This window comes from Abrus precatorius, unplaced genomic scaffold, assembly GCF_003935025.1.
Source record: "Abrus precatorius isolate BTA unplaced genomic scaffold, Abrus_2018 Scaffold11, whole genome shotgun sequence".
NCBI lineage: Eukaryota > Viridiplantae > Streptophyta > Magnoliopsida > Fabales > Fabaceae > Abrus > Abrus precatorius.
In genome coordinates, this window is record NW_020874303.1 from 24,994,344 (window position 1) to 25,014,438 (window position 20,095).

The 20,095-nt window shown below is 29.6% G+C and overlaps 2 protein-coding genes across 3 annotated transcripts; one reads left to right on the forward strand and one right to left on the reverse strand.

The window, feature by feature from the left end:
• Window positions 1-247: 247 nt before the first annotated feature.
• LOC113853643 (diacylglycerol kinase 5-like) lies at window positions 248-6,920 on the reverse strand. 2 transcript variants are annotated; one of them, XM_027484130.1, is made up of 13 exons: window positions 6,765-6,920; window positions 6,337-6,639; window positions 6,132-6,254; window positions 5,829-5,957; window positions 5,359-5,444; window positions 4,719-4,842; window positions 4,179-4,227; window positions 3,621-3,703; window positions 3,371-3,438; window positions 1,929-2,003; window positions 1,281-1,368; window positions 997-1,113; window positions 248-826 (listed from the first exon to the last, which is right to left on the reverse strand). In XM_027484130.1, the coding sequence occupies exons 2-13, from the start codon at window positions 6,541-6,543 to the stop codon at window positions 506-508; spliced, it is 1,470 nt and encodes a 489-aa protein (XP_027339931.1). In that variant the 5' UTR covers window positions 6,544-6,639; window positions 6,765-6,920; the 3' UTR covers window positions 248-505. The 2 variants fall into 2 exon arrangements, with proteins under 2 accessions (XP_027339931.1, XP_027339932.1); XM_027484131.1 differs by having other exon boundaries at window positions 6,337-6,563; window positions 6,765-6,865.
• Window positions 6,921-18,310: 11,390 nt separating this feature from the next.
• On the forward strand, window positions 18,311-19,714 carry LOC113855903 (coumaroyl-CoA:anthocyanidin 3-O-glucoside-6''-O-coumaroyltransferase 1-like). The gene has a single exon (XM_027487533.1). The coding sequence runs from the start codon at window positions 18,311-18,313 to the stop codon at window positions 19,712-19,714; it is 1,404 nt and encodes a 467-aa protein (XP_027343334.1).
• The last annotated feature ends 381 nt before the right edge of the window (window positions 19,715-20,095 follow it).

Sequence of the window (20,095 nt, forward strand, 5' to 3'; positions counted from 1 at the left end):
TTCTTCCTAATTTGTGAAAAAAGCGATGTTTTGAAAGTTTTTTAAGTGATACATTACGTCATGCCTCAGTTTTGCAAAGAAAAAGTAATATCTTTTAAATTCTTTTACTATTTCAGAATAGAAATAGAATAAAAGAGATAGTAAAAAAACGATGAGATTTTTTTCTAGTAGAAAGAAAGGGATTGGTAACAAACAGAAATTGTTTGTCGACGTGACAAAAACAATGTGAAGTAAAACCCCTGATATGACAGCATAACAACCTGCGTTTCAGGAATAGATATATGATAAATCGGTATAGATGTCACATGCAAAATAGTTGACAACAAAGAAATTATTGCATCTAAATTCTTAATTACGATTATTATCATACAGACATAACGCTGCTACAATAGAGCAAATAGGTGATACATTTGATAGGGGCAACGACAATTAATATTTATCGAAGTCCTAATTAACAGCTAGGCAGGCAATTTCAACTGCATAGCTAAAGAATGGCTTGTAAGACCTAACTAAGATGAGCAAGGTCTACTTCATCTGGGATTTTAAATGTATCTGCCGCACCAAACTTCCGGAATTCATCTGCTTTGGAGTCTTCATCATCACTATCATCTTCCTCTACATCATTATGGTATGGTGATGATGGATCATTCACACTTTTAGCCTTGGAATCATGAGTGGCGAGCATGTTAACCTGGCCATGGTGAGATATCTCCACCAAAACAGTATCATCGTCAACCGGTAGGGGTTGTTTCCAAGGTTCCCCGTCAATCCTCATGAATGTGTGATCTGCCGCACCTTTGTGAAACTCAAAGCGGATTCTGTGTGCCTAATACCAAGATAATTTGAAGCCATTTCAAATTTAAAATAATAAGTACAAAAATCTCGTAACTGTGCAATCCACTTTTGGAAAATATTTCAAAAATAAAATTTGATTTAAAAGAAGAACGGTGTAATCTGAGTATCAAAAAGTACAAATGCAAGTGTGTACCCACGTACCTGAGCAAGACGAGTTCCATGTCCATTTGGAGCAAGCAAAACAAGCCCATGCCAAGCATCTCTAAAACCAACCACCTCTATAAGGCCATCATCTACATAAGGTGGTGTCAAATCTCTCTGTATTCAATCGAGATAGCATAAGTTTCGGTTTTTGAAAACAGGATTGCCTTAAAATATTAGACTCCTGGTTATCAGTTACTAAAACTACCGGTACTTGACCTTAAAACTAACGGGAAAAATATTGTACAAAATAAATTATTTCAGAATTAGCTTATGAAGTTTACATCACTACTCTTCTTCTTGTTTGGCGTACCCCATGGATTTAATCCACCAGAGAAGCTAGGCAAGTTAAGGCATACAATTGACCTGATGCTGTATATAAAAGAGAAAGAGGGTTAAGAAAAGCATCAGATGTGATCCCAGAAGTAAACTGGAGCCGAAAGAACAGCATGTGAACAAAAAGGAAGTTGATTTAATGGCCTTTTAACCGCAAAAGGTCCATACTCAGTAAGTTGCCAATGTGATGAGACACTAATAATCGAATAATCAACAAGAGCAACAGTGATAAAAGCAATGGAGCTCTGAAAAACATGAATAGGCATGACTTTAATGACAAGAAACTTGGAAAACTATCAAACATGGTTAAGTGTGGTGTTGGATCTTGGGATTTGAAGATCTGGAAGATTTTCTGCTAACCTGAATTTTTTATGACATTCATTTTTCTGTTCTGCTTAGATATATGCCAATGAGCTTGTTGCTTAATTGGCGTTGGTCCAAGTTTTAAGGACTTTGGTATGATGTTGGTGTCAGAGGTTCAATCCACCACTAGACTATATTTTCCCCCCACTACTCAAGTGCTTACACCTCCAATACCAAAAAAAAAAAAAAGAAAGTAGAAAGAAAGTCATGGATGAGTGTAGAAAATGATTTGCCTGGAAGGTATGTGCAGGTCTTCCCAATGACCATGCGATTTCATGACCTTTACTTTTGCAAGATGTGCTATGTTCCTGCATTCAAAGATCAAACATATTTCACTGGTTTAGTAAAAAATATATATTAAAACAATGCTTAAGATGGAGCTATGAAGAATATTGTGTTTTGTTCATATGCATGTACCATGAACCAATCAAATCAGTATTAAAAGTTGATGAAAAACTGCATACAACTAGTGACTGAAAAACCAAACTAGATCAGCCAGTCAAACTGGAAAATTGGTGAACCAGCCGAGTCATTACTTAATATATTATATAATACCAAACACAAATTTAATTATTTCCAATTTGACTACAAATGGGCCAATAAGTGGTGAATTAGTGTCTTCATGGGTTATTTGGCCAGTCGAATTTTTAAAATACTGCATATAACATTCAAATGACTAGAGTTGTTCTCATTCTCCTAGAGCAAGCACCATCTGGATTTAAAACCATTATATTATTTAAATTGACATTTGAACAGATGGAAAAATCCTAAAGAACTTTCTAATTATGATATTTCAATGAAAATAGGTCTCAATATGCATCATTGCACATTCCAAACTATAGACTGGATTAAATAAGACTCATCAGACTTGAGAATCCCAATAAGCAAAAAAATATCAAAGAAGAACACTACTGAGTTTAATTTATGATTTCACTGATACAACTTGTAGTTGGCTGGTTCCAATCACTACCAACGACAGCATTGCCAAAGCTCATAATAGCAACTTCCAACAAGGGCGACGACTGCCAGACAAATGGTTTAGTGAAACTTGAATATTGAAAAATAAACTTCATTTGATTCTGGGGCATCAAATGATGCAGGCATGACCCAATTGTTAAGATGGCATTGTAGTATATTTTAGAATTCAGAGTTTTCCTCAATCATAGTAGCACGTCCATTGAAGGTTCATGTAGACACTAACTTAGCCAGCAACAAAGACACTACATGTTTTTGAGATTGAATCAGAAAATGCTATCTGTCTAACTTTAGAGAATGCTAAATAAAGGAAATTTCAGTAGTGATCTATCCTTTGAGCCTATCATTTATGAGTACAACAGTAGGTTCTTGATGGTGAAGCTGCGCAAAGTAGTACCAAATTAACTGGTGACCACAAATTCATAGTGGGATGGAAAAGAATGCAGCATTCTGAAGATTCATGAAGCTCAAGATACACTTATATTTAATCAGAGAACCGGTTGCAAGGTGCAGATTTAACTAATTCTCATCAATAGATTTCCAATGCAACTCATGCAGCATGTATTAAAAGCATGAACTTTTATGAATTTATATGGTCCTATATTAGCTGGTTCGTGAATTTACTGTGGTGGGCAAAAACCACCTATATCCATAAAAGGAGTTCTTTATTCAATCCATGGACAGATTAACGTGAACTGACCTGGAAGGAGGATGGAACAGAGGAGCAAAAAACCATCCTTGTGTGCATCCAAGCTTAGCATAAGTACTCTGACATGATTGAAATCAGAGCAACAAAATCAATCACAAAATAAAAGTGGCTGAAAGTACATCTACATGGTCTAAAACCATATAGGCTTTCCAATCAAGAGTGAGAAAGTCAAAATAGTATTGTCACCAACTTTCTATGCAATGCTTTTCTGTATTTACTTTAGTGTAAAAAAAAAATTTACCTGATTGACCAACTGATTTTTGAATTTTTCAGGATGCAACTTTCGTTCAGAATGAAATGCATAAGACACTTGAGCATCCATTCCTATAGTTAGAAGTCATAGATTGTTTAACGACAATTGAAGTAGATGGATTGAGGGAATAAAGGAAAAAAATAGACCCTGATCTATTTTATTTCTATGATAAAAAAACATTCTAAGAGAAGCTAAGAATACTCAAGCTAAAAATAAGTAACACCAATGATGAAGTTAATCAATGCATTTCACTTAATCAGCATACAAACATAACATTATCCAAATCACGTTTCCATCATTACATATTCATACTTTTCCGCTTATGTGAAAAAGTAAAAGTTTTATTGCTAAAATTAATTTAAATTGGATCACATTGTCATAATTTGATATCTCTTAACCCAGATCCACGGATGTGAAAAACACAAAATTCAATATTATACTGAAGTGCCAAATAAATCAACTAATTCTTCCATAAGGGGAATATGAAATTGTTACGTCAGCAATGTAAAATTAAAGTAAAAAGAACTCTGGAAAAACTAATCTCACCCATGCTGAAGTAATTCCAAAATCCCCCACGAAAAGTATGGCATCCTTCCTGAGGATCAATAAGAAACAACCGCACAAGGAATTACAGTGAGTAGAAAACAAGCCAAAACTTGTATAATCTAAGATTGAAACAAAACATTTATGAAGAACTACTTTTATGTCCCCCTCCTTTTTTATTATGTAAACTCCTTTAGTTGGAAACAAGGATAAAATATTAAATATGCACATATGTTGTTGTCTTTGCTTAAGGAAAACAGGGCTCATGTCATAGTAGTTTAAAACAAATCATCCCTTAGTCAGCAGTTAATACAATTTAGTTATAACTTATAAACACTATATCATCCGGTCATCCTTTAAAGAAGACATCCCCCATTGATTGTAGCTAAGCCAAATTCCAGTCAAATCATAGAATATAGAATATGAAATTCAAAGTATATTTCCTTGAAATTTCTGAAGTTTCACAATATATTTTCTAGTCAACATGAACAGGATGCAGTAGAAGATTGCAAAATAGTGAATGGTATAATTTCTTAATCTCACCATATTGAGTTCATCTGCCTCAGATACACGATGGAAAGCATGCAAAGAATGTGGTAACTCAAGAGGTGCAATTGGATCACAGGAACCTTGCTTTGGAGCCCTCATCCGCATAAGAATGTGCCAGCTGAAAGTTCAGAAAAACAGACCCAATTATCAGCAAACAACATTTGGTAGAAGAAATAAAGTAATCCTACTAAACTAGAGTAATGACTAAAATTCCCCATAAGAGAACATAATGAACACAAAAGAGTGAATGAAAATAATAATGTCAAACAACTGCTAGCATGATAGTTTAAGATTAACAACTGAATATCATATTGAAATGGTATCCAGAAAAATGTTAATTAAATTAAGAAATAAAAAAGGAAATCATAAATTTTCAGTTTGGATATCTGGATAAACAATTAATTCTACAACTTCATTGACTTGTACTCAATTAGATTTGCAATCATAACCTGGCAACCTACATATTTTATAACATTCAATAATAAGCATGCCTGAAGAATTTCCTATATAGTAGGAAGGAAACGGAAGTATAGATTAAAAGGTAAGCTATTATAGATTAAAAGATAAGCTATTTAAGTCGCAGAGCAGCAGAATAATAATTATAAGATGAAAGATCTGAACTGAAATTCATTACTTGTCTATTTTCATTTCCTTAGCTTTCATTACTTGTTCTAGAAATGACATGACCGATTGTTCATCTGTCCCTGGGTTCTTCTTCCCCTGTAATAAAGCAGCAGAAAATATGAATTCAGTAGTTTTCTTTTTTAAGACTTTTCTGATAATATTTTATGATCACTGTCACAGCAACTACTGAACTGAAGAAAACTTCCTCAACTTCCACTCAAAAGAAGGACATAGTAGGAGCCACAAATCTTAATATATACAGGGAAACACTGGATACCCATTTTTTTTAAAAAGATAAATAGTAGACATGCAAAACGTTCAGGAATAAACCAGCATAATATGCTTAATCAACGAGGAGCAGGAATCAAGACAACTAAAACCTTCTAGGTGAAAACTGCAACTGCATGGTAGAGTCACCATAATATTTTAAATGTAAAAGGTTTCATGAAAAGCACTTAATATAGGAATGCAATTTCCTACCCAACCAAATGCAAATGGTAGATTGTTCCCTGTGCCCAAGGGAACTGTGGCTATGGGTGGCGGATGAGATAATTTGAGATCACAAACAACTCCAAGTAGCCATCCAGCCGTTCCATCACCCCCTGCAACCTAAAGACAAACTACGTATCAAAACCTGAAAAAGTTAAAAAAAGGAAAAACCATTTGCATATAAAATTGCTTGCTGAAAAAAAAAATCTAAAATTTGCAGCTGTGAATTGATCCGCAATTCAAAAACTTCAATGCTTGTTAAAACATCAACTGATAAAACAAATCTCTACTCACAATTAATTTCAACTTTTCCATCGTCCTTATAGCAAATTGATCACCCTGGACCTTCAGATTTTCCAAATTAGCATAAATTCTGCTGAGAACCTTATCAGGAGCCTCTTCCCCTAAGTCAAAAACCTAAAAATCACACGAACCACTCAATCATGCACAACAAAATCAATAATTCAAACATTCTAGAAAGATTGCACACCAACAACACCTGTTTTTCGCTGAGAAGCGCACGATACGTTTCCAAGAGGCTCCCTCCTAGCTGACCACCGCTCTTTGAGTTAACGAAAACGAGCACCGGACACTTAGGTCCATCAGGATCGATCACGCTATCTTCAACCTTAGATTCCGGCATGAGAACGTGGTTGGGGATCCAAAATTGCTTCAAGAAGTTAGAGTCGTAAGTGCGAGAAGCCATTATCGCATTCAGCTTCCACACTGAAGCGCGATTGCAAGCACAGAGATTAACAAGTGGTTTCAGAGCACATGCAACGCAAAGTGACGTGGATTGTCACTGCAAAATATTCTCAAACTCAGCGAATAATTTTGGATAATAATAGCTTGAAGTGATTGAGAGTCGAAAGTGTTTAATAATTCAATATGCGAAATTCCGTTGGTGAAACGCGATTGATACATTACCTGGATCTGAGACCTAGTGAAAACAGAATGGGATGACCAGTTGAGTCATTCGGATAGAGAATCGGAATGGGAAGTGCGTTTACATTGGCGGGTCCTTTGGGATAAAAAAAAAAAAAAAACAAGAAAAGTAAATGGAAAAATTGGGTCTTCTTATTATATATATGTATAAGAAACGCGCCACACCCATAACTATAACAATTAACAATCAACTGCCAAGTAGCTCTAGCTTTAATAGAAAATTTCCTACCCTCGTTCATAAATCTGAAATCGTGGTCAACTACAGTTTACGAAATTATATTAATTTAATTAGTTATACAAAATTATATTATTCAAACTCAAGTTTACGAATATCCACTCAAACACACACTTTTATTTGGATTTTATTAAAGTAATGAGATTAATAATAATAAAATTTTATTAGAAAGGGAAATATTTATTATATTTTTATATTTTTGTGAATATTTTTTTAAACACGCATCTGTCGTGCTTAAACGCACTTTCAAGTGCTAATTCACATGTTCGTAGTTTTCTTCAAACTTGCATCCTTCTGTCAAACGTAAGGTAGGTTCTGGATTCTGGTTTTTAGCATTTTTCTTGTCTCTGTTTTGCCATTCTCTCATATCTCGCATAGCTTTCCGCATAACTTATGGATCTGATATACTTTTTGATTGATGCAGCTAATATACTTAATATTGCTCTACTCATTTCGTTGGTACAACAATATAGATTGACTTGCCTATTAGCCATTCAAATGGTGAATGGTGAATGGTGAATGGTGAATGGTGAATAGTGAACAGTGAATACCGGATCGAGTTCTTCTCAAGTGCGCTCAACTGTGTAAATCTCATCATTCATTTATTTAAACCTTTTTTTTAAAAATAAAATATATTACATTAATAGCATATATTGAAGGTTAGCATCTCATGCAGTAGTGAAGCTTCCCCTGAATACCATTATATAAATTGGCAGGAACGGAGGTTGCGATGGTTGACTCCTTTGTTGATAAAAATTCAACGATGCTCATCTTTAGAATTTGAATAAAAAGTTACTAACAAAAAATTATTAATATCAAAATAATAATACATAAACATTAAAAATATATTTTAATATTACACATTTTAAAAGCAATTTTGACTTAAAACATCAAAATAGTATTTTGCCAAAATTACTTTTTCAGTATTTGTTATCCAAACGTTAATTATAATTCAATTTTACAAATATTCATCCAACTTATAATATTTAATGATCATTTATCTTTATATCATCAACATTATATCTTTCTTCCTCTAATTATCTTATATTAACTACATGAGCCAAATTCTAACCATCTGGGTGCTATTCTTGGGAAGGTCAGCTCACTTAATTGAGATTTTTATTATTATTATTTTCTATGGTGCCTTATTAGTTATGATTTGGAAATTCAAAACTTAATGGAATCTTATACGTATTTGTGTTTCACAATTTCTTTCCATTTTCTTGATTCTTTAAGTTGTCTGATTTCATTTTCGTATAGGCATTTAAGTCATTTCCTATATTTCTACTCTCTTTCACTTAACGATAGGGTTGACAAACATCATAATTCATTACTTCCTCAGTATCAATAAATTTAAAGATAATTAAGATGTAACTCAAACTCCTTTCCTAGATGATTTTTGTGAATAGCACCAACAAGTATAATTGGTGCAATGATACTCATTTAATATATACTCTTTTACTAATTTTGACATTCAATATGTGTTGTTTGAAAATGAAGTTGCAAAGTACCAATATTTTTTATATAGATTTTCTTAATTTTAACTAGAAACGGGTGGGTCTTCTCTGTGGTAGAACGCAGCATCAAGAACAGAAACAAAACTAGGCTGTTCTGCAAAAACTATTGTTTCAGCCATAAAGCTTTCCTTGCCCTACTCTTTTTCTGCATTCTGACCAATAAAGAATGTTAAATCAGGTGATCTAAATGCAAGGATTCCATTACTAGAGGAAGAATACTTTTTGTTTCTTGCATTTTAGTTGGATGGAGTTTCTATTGATTCTTTCATAATGACCAATGTGAATGACTAATCAAGCTTCTCGTGCAATCAAAATCAAGCAAAATAATATCAACTTCGTGATGGTTGGTTTACCTGAGACAATTCCATTCATTGCCTATTTTTGTCTTTTATGATGATTGGAATCTGACGATGGGATGTTTGGTGAAAAACGCCTCTCTAAACCAATCTTCTTTTAAGTCATGGGCTCTTGCCTCTTGGTCTTTGCTATATTGCTATATAGTAGGTGATGTTCTTCACATTGATGACAAGAGGAACTTTTGAGGATTGCATCGATTTTGAAGTTCTTATCTTATTACGCTTATCCACTGTATCACTACTGATATTAGAATTTCGGGTATAAATAAGTCCACAAAATCTGTTGACATATGTTTTGTATTCCTTTGTTGTTTGATTGGTCTGAAAATCTACGCCTTTGCCACTAAATGAGTTATTAATTATTGGAGAAAAAAATTGATATTATTATTATCTTCTGTTTCTCCAATCTTAGTGTAAACAGAAAATATTTCTCAAATAAATGAGAATATGGTCCCTATCATTTTCTAGCGTGAAATGATTGAAGAAAAAGGAGGAAATGATTCGGTAAGTTTACCATTCAGTTGTACCAATTCCATAGAAACTCTACTCTCGGAAGCTTTCGTATATCTGTAGCTAAGTTAGTGATTTATTTAAAATATATATATATATATATATATATATATAATTGTTTAAAATTTTTAACGTATTAAAAAAATTATACTTGTTAATTAAATATTAAAGATTACCATCCTCTTAAGTTTATAGTATCATAACAAACATTTTTCTTTAGTTTCATATTTAAGGCAAAAAAATTTAGACCAATAACACTTGTTATTATTATTATTTGCTTTGCTAATGAATAACAAACTCGAACTTTTTTCTGACTTCATGATCCAATCTAAATCAACTTGAATTCAATTAATGTTTAACTATCTGGACATAGAACTTAACACAAAACACTTATTTACATTTTTAAAGATTTAAAACCTTAACATGTATAACAATACTATAAGGTGCTTTTGCCCATGTGTACATTCTTGCTCGAATTAACTTATTTAGATGTTAATACAACTTTAATTCGTTAAAATGTATGTGGACCACATATAAGCACTATATCTGTAAAACGTACGCAAGCAAAAAAGTTGTGTGTATAAATTGGGTGTTTACCAAATTAGCATAGGATATTTTAAGATAGGAAAAAATGTTAGATAATATATGCATTTTAAAAAAAAAGTAAATGCAAATATATCATCTTATGAATCTTAATGTTTTATTGTTTTTCCACTCTATAACTTATTTTAAAACTAACATTCTTTTATCCTTGTCTTTTTATTCTTTCTCGATTGATATCGCATTTTATACAGGAATTTAAAATAAATTAATGTAGAAGAAACCTTTCTGCTCACTTTCTAAAGTTTTTTCAATTAGAACTAATGAAACAGAAGTGAAGAGATGTTTCACAACCTAAACTATAAATACGGTCAAGTTACAGGGATACCCTCCTGAGCTTTGTCTAAAGTTGTGCTTATATACCGCTGCAAGTTTGACCCCTAGCTACATTAATCACTCTTACTTGATGGATAACAGAAGCTTCGTGTGTTCATCTTATTGTCTATCAATCAATCCAATTAAGCAACATATGTCTCTTACGTGACTCAACACATGACATTTTTTTACTGTATTATTCCCAAAATATTCTTAAGTATTCACCACCTTAAACGCTAATAAATTCATGCTTCAAGTGTACATATATAACACCATAAATAACTACATGCACTAATTATTGTTCCTAGTTGAAACACAACAATCAATTATAAGTTAGCTTTTGTGCTCTGCAACTATCTCGTTATAGATATAATTTTGTATCGTGATATAATTTCATCATCTACCATTAGGAATGAAAACAAGTCTAACGAGACCAGGTTTTACCTTAAACATGTTTGACCTATAACATAATTATTAGGCCTAAACCTGACTTGTTACTTATTAAAGGCTTTAGTTTCAGTCTGTCTTGGCCTAAAGCTTGTTACAAAAAAAATAATCTTAATATTAATAAAAATATAAATATTTTATTATTAAATTAGTTTACATATTTTTTAACTTTTCATCTGTGTTATTAATAATTATTAAATAATTATAATAATTTTATCAATTATTTTTAAAATATTATTTGAACACTAATTATAAATGTTTCATATTAAATAAATTTTTATTTTATTTTTTTATTTATTTTTAAAATTATTAAATTATTAAAGATTTTAGTTTTTTTTAGAATCATATTTTATTTGTTTAAAGACATCTTATATTTAATAAATAAAGTCATAATAAACACATAAAATTAATCACATAAAATTAATCACAAAAAATAACATTCATATAATTTGTTGAATCAGCTGAAAGAAAATTATTATATTTTGAAAAATAAATAAATTTAAATTTAATGTAATATATATATATAATGAAAATAATAATAACTATTAAATTAAAAAAATAAAATAATTATAAAATATTTAATTTTATTTATTTCTTTAATTTATTATTTTAAATTAACAAATACACGTAAAATTAATAACACTATAACATTAATATAATATAGAAAAATATTACTGGTACAATAAATTAAAATATATAATTATATATAAAATATAAATTGACAAATGATCTAATAAATTAATTTTTTATTTATGTAAATATTTACGAATTATTGAATTTTAAATGTATGTTAATAAATTTATTAAAGTATTAAAGATTTTAATTATTTTTTATGATAATTATATTTTGTTTGTGTAAAGATATCTTATATTTAATAAATAAAATCACAAAACACATAAGATTGATAATAAAAAATTATATTCACAAAATTTGTTGAATCAGCTAAAAAAAGTTATTATACTTAAAAAAGTAAATAAATAGTCATTGTAAAAATTATAGGTAAAAATATTTATATCATAAAATTCAAGGATACAAAAAAAATAACATATGAGCATAGTAAGAATTAATAAAATTTATATTTAAATTAAAATAAATTATATTTCTAAATTTTTATCTTAATAAAAAAATATGTAATAAAATTATATATATATATATATATAATTTTATTACATATTTTTTTATTAAGATAAAAATTTAGAAATATAAGTTATTTTAATTTAAATATAAATTTTATTAATTCTTACTATGCTCATATGTTATTTTTCTGCATTCTTGAATTTTATAATATAAATTTTTTATCTATAATTTTTACAATAACTATTTATTTACTTTTTTAAATATAATAATTTTTTTAGTTAATTCAACAAATTTTGTGAGTATTATTTTTTGTTATCAATTTTATGTGTTTACTGTGATTTTATTTATCAAATATAAGATGTCTTTATACAAACAAAATATAATTATCATTAAAAAATAATTAAAATCTTTAATACTTTAATTATAATTATTAATAAACATTTGAATTCAATAATTTATAAATATTTACATAAATAAAAAAATTAAATTATTAGATATTTTATCAATTTATTTTTTATATATAAGTATATATTTTAATTTATTGTATCAATAATATTTTTTTATATTATATTAATGTTATAGTGTTGTTAATTTTATGTGTATTTGTTAATTTAAAGTAACAAATTAATGAAATAAATAAAATTAAATATTTTAATTTTTTAATTTAATATTTATTATTATTTTTATTATATATATATATATATGTGTGTGTGTATATATATATATATATATATACACACACACACATTACATTGAATTTAAATTTATTTATTTTTTAAAATATAATTATTTTCTTTCAGCTGATTCAACAAATTATGTGAATGTTATTTTTTGTAATCAATTTTATGTGTTTACTATAACTTTATTTATTAAATATAAGATGTCTTTAAACAAATAAAATATGATCTAAAAAAACTAAAATCTTTAATAAATTAATAATTTTTAAAAATGAATCAAAAAATATAAATAAAAATTTATTTAATATGAAATATTTATAATTAGTGCTCAAATAATATTTTAAAAATCATTACAATTATTTAATAATTATCAAAAACACAAATAAAAAGTAGAAAAATATCTAAACTAATTGGATAATAAAATATTTATATTTTTATTAATATTAAAAAAAAATTTTAACAGACTTCAGGTCAAGTCAGACTAAAAATAAAGCTTTTAACAAGTAACATGTCAAGTTCAGACCTACTAATTATGTTACCAGGCAGGCCTGTTTAAAGTAAAGTCAAGCCTGACCTGGCCTGTTTCCATCCCTAATGATTGGGACTAAATAATGTGCAAGGTAAATTTGCCTTTTTCATTAAACAGTTACTCTTAGTTAATATCATCTAATTAGGGATGGTTATCATAAATGTCAATCTTAAAGGGATATATTACAAATAATTCAAACAATTGTAATTTTTCCTAAAAATAATTTCGCCTGCGAGGTATCTGTCTTGCTATGTGTTAGAGATTTGTTAAGACCGTTAGTAGTTAGTTGGTTCTATGAGCTATATAAGCTTTTTATTTCCTCTTGTAATACCAACCTCTTCACTCATTCATATTAATACAAGTTTATATTTCTTCCATTTTAATTCTATTATTTTCTCTGGTCCATGTTTCTTGACATGGTATCAGAGCCATGGTACACACCATGAGCTAATTCTATTGCGCACTCTACAAAGAGAAAATCTCACACTCTCTCTATATCCTTTTGCCTTGTTCTATGCATGAAAAAAAAAAATAACGATGGCCCTAACTAGGGGTTCCAATCAAACATATCTAAGAGTGTTCTTTTTGTGCCCTTTTACCTCGCCGTCGAAGCCATCATCTTTGCGGCCTCCAATCTAAACCTTTCATTCGATCTTTCAGTTATGGGTTTTGATTCACAATTCTGCTTGAATTTTTTGGTGAAACTGCATTGCAGGGACTCAGTTCGGAGGAAAGGTTGTTTTTGTAATGCACCATGATTGTATACTCTGTTTTCTTCAAAGCAAAGGAAAAAGGAGGATTTCTTGTTATTCTCGCTTTACTTGCTTAAAAGATCCATGATCACTGATCAGAAACGTTGGCTCCAACTGCATTTCTGTAATCACTACTTCAATATAGATCCTTGTCTTGCGCTCTGGATTACTAAGCCTCTCTATTTTGAATCATTTTTTCTCTGTCGATATGAAATTGATTCAATATGTTTCAACGAATCAAATTTTTTTAACAAGATTTATTGTTCTTGTCTTGCAATTTTTGAAATTGTGAGTCATTAGTCTTACCTGTGTATACTCTTATACTCTATGGTGACTGATGCATCAAAGGAGTTTTATGTATTGCCTCTTGTATTCCCTTTTGATAGCTTCTGATGTTGTAGCTTCTGGAATTTTTGGTTTAGGGCTAGTTGCACACATAATGTGCTTTTTCAAACATAGAGATATGTTACACATAACTTCAAATCTGGGACTAAGTTTTGTAGCAGTTTTGCTCAGACTGAAGACTTTTTGTAGTTTCTTGATCTGCTTTAGTGACATAAAATGGGGCTCACAAACTGTTTAGGTCTTTTTTTTTTTTTTTGATTTCTCTTATATTCATGAAGATTGACAAATGCAATAGTTTGCACTTGTTATTGTTTTAGCCTTGTTTGGCTTGATTTTTGAACTTCTTCCAAGTGGTTAAGTATTCAGGTATCAGTTCTATTTGGTGGTTAAATTTTGATGTTTTTAGCTTCTACGTTTGTTATGGTGGTTAGGCTGCTGCTGATGATATATTTTTCTTTGGATGGTTAAGCATTTAGTTTCAACTTCTGCCTTAATGTGATTAAGCATGATCTTCCTCCCTTAGTGGTTAAACTAATGTTAATGAAAGCTTCTTCTTTGGATAGTCAAGCATTGATTTTTGTTGCTTTTGCTAGCTAGTTAAGTGTTAAAGCTCGTTTCTGTCTAATATTCTAACTTTGATTATATTATAGGCTTATTAGTGCTAGCCTTTGTTTTTTTTTTTACCAGTGTATTTTTGGCTTTTTACATGTCTTATGTGTTTGTGTTGTTCTTTCCAAACTTGAAGTGCTAGCATTTCTAGCTTGTGGGGCTGTCAAAGATTAGTTAAAACTGTTAGCAGTTAGTTAATTTTATAAATTATATAAACCTTTTATTTCCTCTTATAATACCAACTTTTTCACTCCTTCATATTAATACAATTTTATATTATTTTTATTTTTATTTTATTTTCTCCGGGCTATATTTACTTCTCGAGAAGTCATAGGTTGTATTTTAGCAATGTTTTTCCCTTACATTACATTTTCAAGAGTGCTTTCATTTGTTCACATGGAGTCAGAGCATGCACAAGATCGTTACAGACTGACATTGACCTATCATACATTTAGCAAAACGAAAAAGGAGAAGCTAGAATCGGGTAAATAAAGGTGGAGAATTCTTCATGCATGAGAGCCACGTTGTGCAAAATAAAATAAAATAGAATAAACATTTTACACAAACAATATATAACGACATAAAAAAATGTTCCCTGTATCGAGTTTTTATACAAATATGAAATTAATATCACCGATAATCAGGTTAAATAACATCATCTACCAAATGAAGACCCTTCATTTTCTTTGTCCTCGGTTAATCAATTACACATATATAGTAAATATCGGGAGCACTTGCGTTAAAAGACACACAACTCATCACTCACTAAATGATGATTGGAATTCGTTTTGATTTCAATGTTTTTGTAATTAAAATTTAAAATATGATATATTAGACTAGTAAAGATATAAATATACTCGGTAAATGATTGTCTTTGTTTATTTTTAAAAAAAAAATTGAATTTTAATATAAACAAAAGTAAAGAGATGAAAATTTACAAGAAAATTCAATGATATTTAAATTTTAAAGTAGTTAGATATTTATGATACATAACTATGAACTATTTTATAAAAGTATATTAATATATAAATCACAATAAATATTATTATCTAAATTGAAGGACAAAAATTATTTTTGTATGGTGATTTTTTTACTGTACAAAAATGAAAGATTTACAAAAAGATATATCAATATCTAAATTTAAAAAATAATTATTTATAAAACTAAATGAGAAAAAATTACATAAAAAAATGTTTGTATTTAATTTACAAAAATAGATATATAAGTTGCAAGAAAAGAAAAAATGTGTTAAAATTTATTAAAACTTAAATATCGAAAATAAATAATTAAATACTTTAAACGAGCTGAAGTTTTACATTAAAGTATATGAATACTTTAATTTTAATTTCAAATTTTTTAATTAAAATATTTAATTTATTAACATAACTCTTGAAATTTTTTGTAACCAAAACACAATATTTAAACTTAATTTTAAAGTTAGCCAGTGACTTTCCACGACCTTGCCTAGGAGGCAGAACGGATAAGAAGAATGAGGTAACGAACATGACTTGGATTAGGTCATTCACTGTCCAGAAATTTCCTAGTTTCCTCCCATCACTTGCGCAGAAGTTGTGCTCGAGAAAATCCCCCGTCATTGTACCACTCAATCATTTATGTTGCCTTTGGAAAGAGGAATTCTAAATTTCTAGTTTAAATATATTTCAATAGTAAAAACAATATTTTTAGAATATTTATAATTTTAGTTGGAAAATTTTATGATAAGTACAAATAATTTTAACTGATATATCTTTAAAAAAATCCTGTATTATACTTAACCTTTTATAATTATAATTTATAATTCTTTTTATACTTTTATTTACATTTTAAACATCTTTTATTAATAATATTAAATTTTCTAAAATTCTAAGATTTTCTATCCGTACACAAGTTAAGTTCTGCTCGTCAAAATCTAGGAATATTTAGACTGACAACAATGCAAATTGGTCCCATGAGAACAGCTGGCATGAGAAAAAAAAAAAAAAGGGCAAATGCTCCTTTTTTTCCTTCTGTAACTTTATTTGACTAATGAAAAGTATTGAAGATTGTCAATGTCGCAGCCGGTGAAAATAATTCTAACTTATATTTAAGGTGTAGTTGGATAAGTTAAAAAAAAAAAAAAACTTTTGCATCATTTTTTAAATTACTCTTTATAATCTATAACATAAATACTATTATTTTTTAAGTATACATATTTACCAATAACTGAATGTAACAAACTAAAAAATAACCAAACAAACTAAAATGGTCCATTCAATAGGTCAATGATTCTGAATTCTAACATTTCAAAAAACAAGATGAATACAAATTTGATAAATACAGAGTTGAATAGTTCTAAGTATTTATTTAGGTCAGATTTTGATTGAATTAATCTTAAGAAAATTGATCTTACTTTGAATCGCTAAATATGAATGAATATGCGCTTAAAATAATCTTACTCTTAGATCTTAGGATAAGTTGCACTCTTTAAGAGGTTCAATACAATTTTATCAGATATCTCGTTTTATTATATTATTTTGATCTTTCTTAATTCATATAACTATATAAAAATATTAATGATATGTATAATAAAAATAATAACATATGATATTATATTATAATATAAATTATGAAAAACTTGTGTAAGATAAAAAAAGGTTAATTTTACAAAATCATTAAACTTTAATAGATTTGAGTGTAAGTTGTCTTAAATTTTATACTAAAATGTGTCATGATACAATAAATTAAGTATGGCTGTAAATCAGAATGAACTCTAAAATCGATAACAAATAAATCACTGTGTTTTTTAATGAGCTTAATTGCTTGTTAATTTATTTATTCTAATTTTTATTTAAGAAAAAAATGAGATAATTAAAACTTTATGCTCCATAACTATAAGGTTTATATATGAACTTTTATCATTGGGCCTTTCATGTTTACTTTAATTTTATCTTATTAGAAAAAAAAAATATGGTATTTTTTTTTTAATCTTTTAGAATATACATACTTCCGTGCGATAGATTATTCTTTCAATTTATGCAGAGACATTGAAGGAAGTATTATTTTCATTTATATGAATTTCAGGATTGAACTTAAGTTTACAAACTTAACGAATTAAAGTCCTTTTCAATTGAACAACACATGCATTTTGATATGTAATGTGGTAATTTAATGTTAATTTGAAAAATTTTAATCGATTTATTATATTTTAAAGTTATTTTATTGCATAATAAATTGTATAATTTATATTATACATTAGTAATCATAATTTTAATTACAATCGAACCAGTATGTTGACCTATTCAAAAACTTAACCCGTTTTAAACATTACAATTTGTTTTCTCGATTAACACTATTAAAGAATTAAGAATCGTGATGATATAATGAGTACGCCAACGACTAATAAAAAATTTTGAAGTCACAATTCTTTTTTCATGTGGGCGTGGCACAAACTCTTCCACGAACTTTAACTTGAAGTTCGAACGTTGAATCCAACAATTACTCAAAGAAGAGAGTACTATATATTCATCACATCTCTTGAATAAGCTTGCATATATCTGTTCTCGCATATACTGTTGAACAAATGGCAGAGCCTAGAGCACATAAGCTTGTTGAGAAATCTCAGGTTGGTCCAGCTATAAGCAAAACCACATCTCTTCCCCTCACATTCCTTGATTTGTCTTTGGCAGGTCCTGTTTATGTGAGACGTCAATTCTTCTATAAGTATCCGCATGCCACACACTATTTTTGTGAAACTACACTCCCTGCTCTCAAACACACTCTCTCTCTTACCCTTAAATATTTCTTCCCTCTCGCTGGAAACCTCATGCGTCCACCACCACCCCACAAACCCTTCATTCGTTGCACCGATGATGACTCTGTCACCTTAACCATCTTAGAGTCCAAAGCGGATTTCAACCATCTTTCTTCCAACCAACCCAAAAATCTCAAAGAGTTGGATCACTTGGTTCCCAAGTTGACATGCACAACTATCCATGAAGAAGACACTTTCATATTTCCTTTAGTAGCCTTGCAAGTCACGATTTTTCCCAACCATGGCTTTTGCATGGCAATCACATATTGCCACGTGATGGATGATAGGTGTTGTAGTCATTTCATGAAGTCTTGGTCTTCCATTTGTCGAAGCGGCGGCGTTGACCTCACACTTGTTGAGAACTCACCACCGTGCTTTGATAGGGAAGTGTTGAAGGACCCCAAGGGACTCGAGGCTATTTTCTTAGGAGACTATTTTGAAGAGAGGTCAACGTGGAAGGACAAACTCATTATTGGTCAAACTCCTAAACGTGCGTGTGATGATGGGGACTATGTTAAGGCAACGATTGTTTTTGGAAGAGATGATATTGAGAGCCTAAAAACATGGGTGCTGAATCACTGGAAGAAAAAGGACGAATTTAAAGCGCCAAAATATCTATCAAAATTCGTTGTGACTGGTGCTTTCGTGTGGGCTAGTTTGGTTAAAGCAAGATATGGAGATGATGATAATAAAGAAGAGATGAAAGAGGAGTACTTTCGTTTTGCAGCAGATTGTAGAGATCGTCTTGATTACCCGATTCCAGCGACGTACTTCGGAAACTGCTTAACGAAATGTTATGCAACTCTGAAGAGAAAGGACCTTAAGGGAGAAGGTGGTTTTGTGAATGCAATCATGGCTATTGAAAGGGCAATAACTAGCATGAAAAGGAAACCTTTGGAAGGTGCTGAAAACTGGAAGACATTGTTTACAAAGATGTTTGTGTTGGGAAGTACGTTGTTAGTTACAGGGTCACCTAAGTTCACTGTTTATGAGACTGATTTTGGATTTGGAAGACCTATCAAAGTTGAGATGTTACATTCCTTCAAGTGTATGTCTCTTGCCGAAAGTACAAATGAGGATGGATTAGAGGTTGGCTTGGTATTTAGAAGCGGGGAATTTGAATATTTCATATCTGTCATTGAGCAACAACTTGTAGCTTTCAAATCCCTTTAATTGTGTATGCGTTGTACCAGAAAAGTTATAATATCTGATGGAAAAAATGACTCGCTTCCTCGTGAAGGGGCGAAAAGTCGTAGCTGCACCCTGTAATATGGATTGTGTTAATAAGTCATCTTCGAGTTTCCCTCCTAAAGAAAATTGTTATTTATTAATAAATAATAATTATTACATACTTGTTTTTTTTTTGTATAATTTTTATATAATGAAAATTAAAATATTATTATTAATATTAGTTAACAAATAATTTTATTAATCAATATATCAAATATTAATATATTAGATTATATTAGTGTAGATTATCAGTATCTATATTAACATTTTAATTTTTGTCTTTACGTTTTTTTAGTGGATGTAATAAGTTTATTGGATTTATGA

Bases quoted from the DNA above. Each gene is read 5' to 3' on its own strand.
- LOC113853643 (XM_027484130.1), bottom strand. From the start codon at position 6,543: ATGGCTTCTCGCACTTACGACTCTAACTTCTTGAAGCAATTTTGGATC. The intron at 4,843-5,358 runs GTAATGAATTTC...CTGAACTTTCAG, and splicing joins AAGGAAATGAAAATAGACAA to CTGGCACATTCTTATGCGGA. The intron at 1,369-1,928 runs GCAAATCATTTT...TTTTATATACAG, and splicing joins GACCTGCACATACCTTCCAG to CATCAGGTCAATTGTATGCC.
- LOC113855903 (XM_027487533.1), top strand. From the start codon at position 18,311: ATGGCAGAGCCTAGAGCACATAAGCTTGTTGAGAAATCTCAGGTTGGT.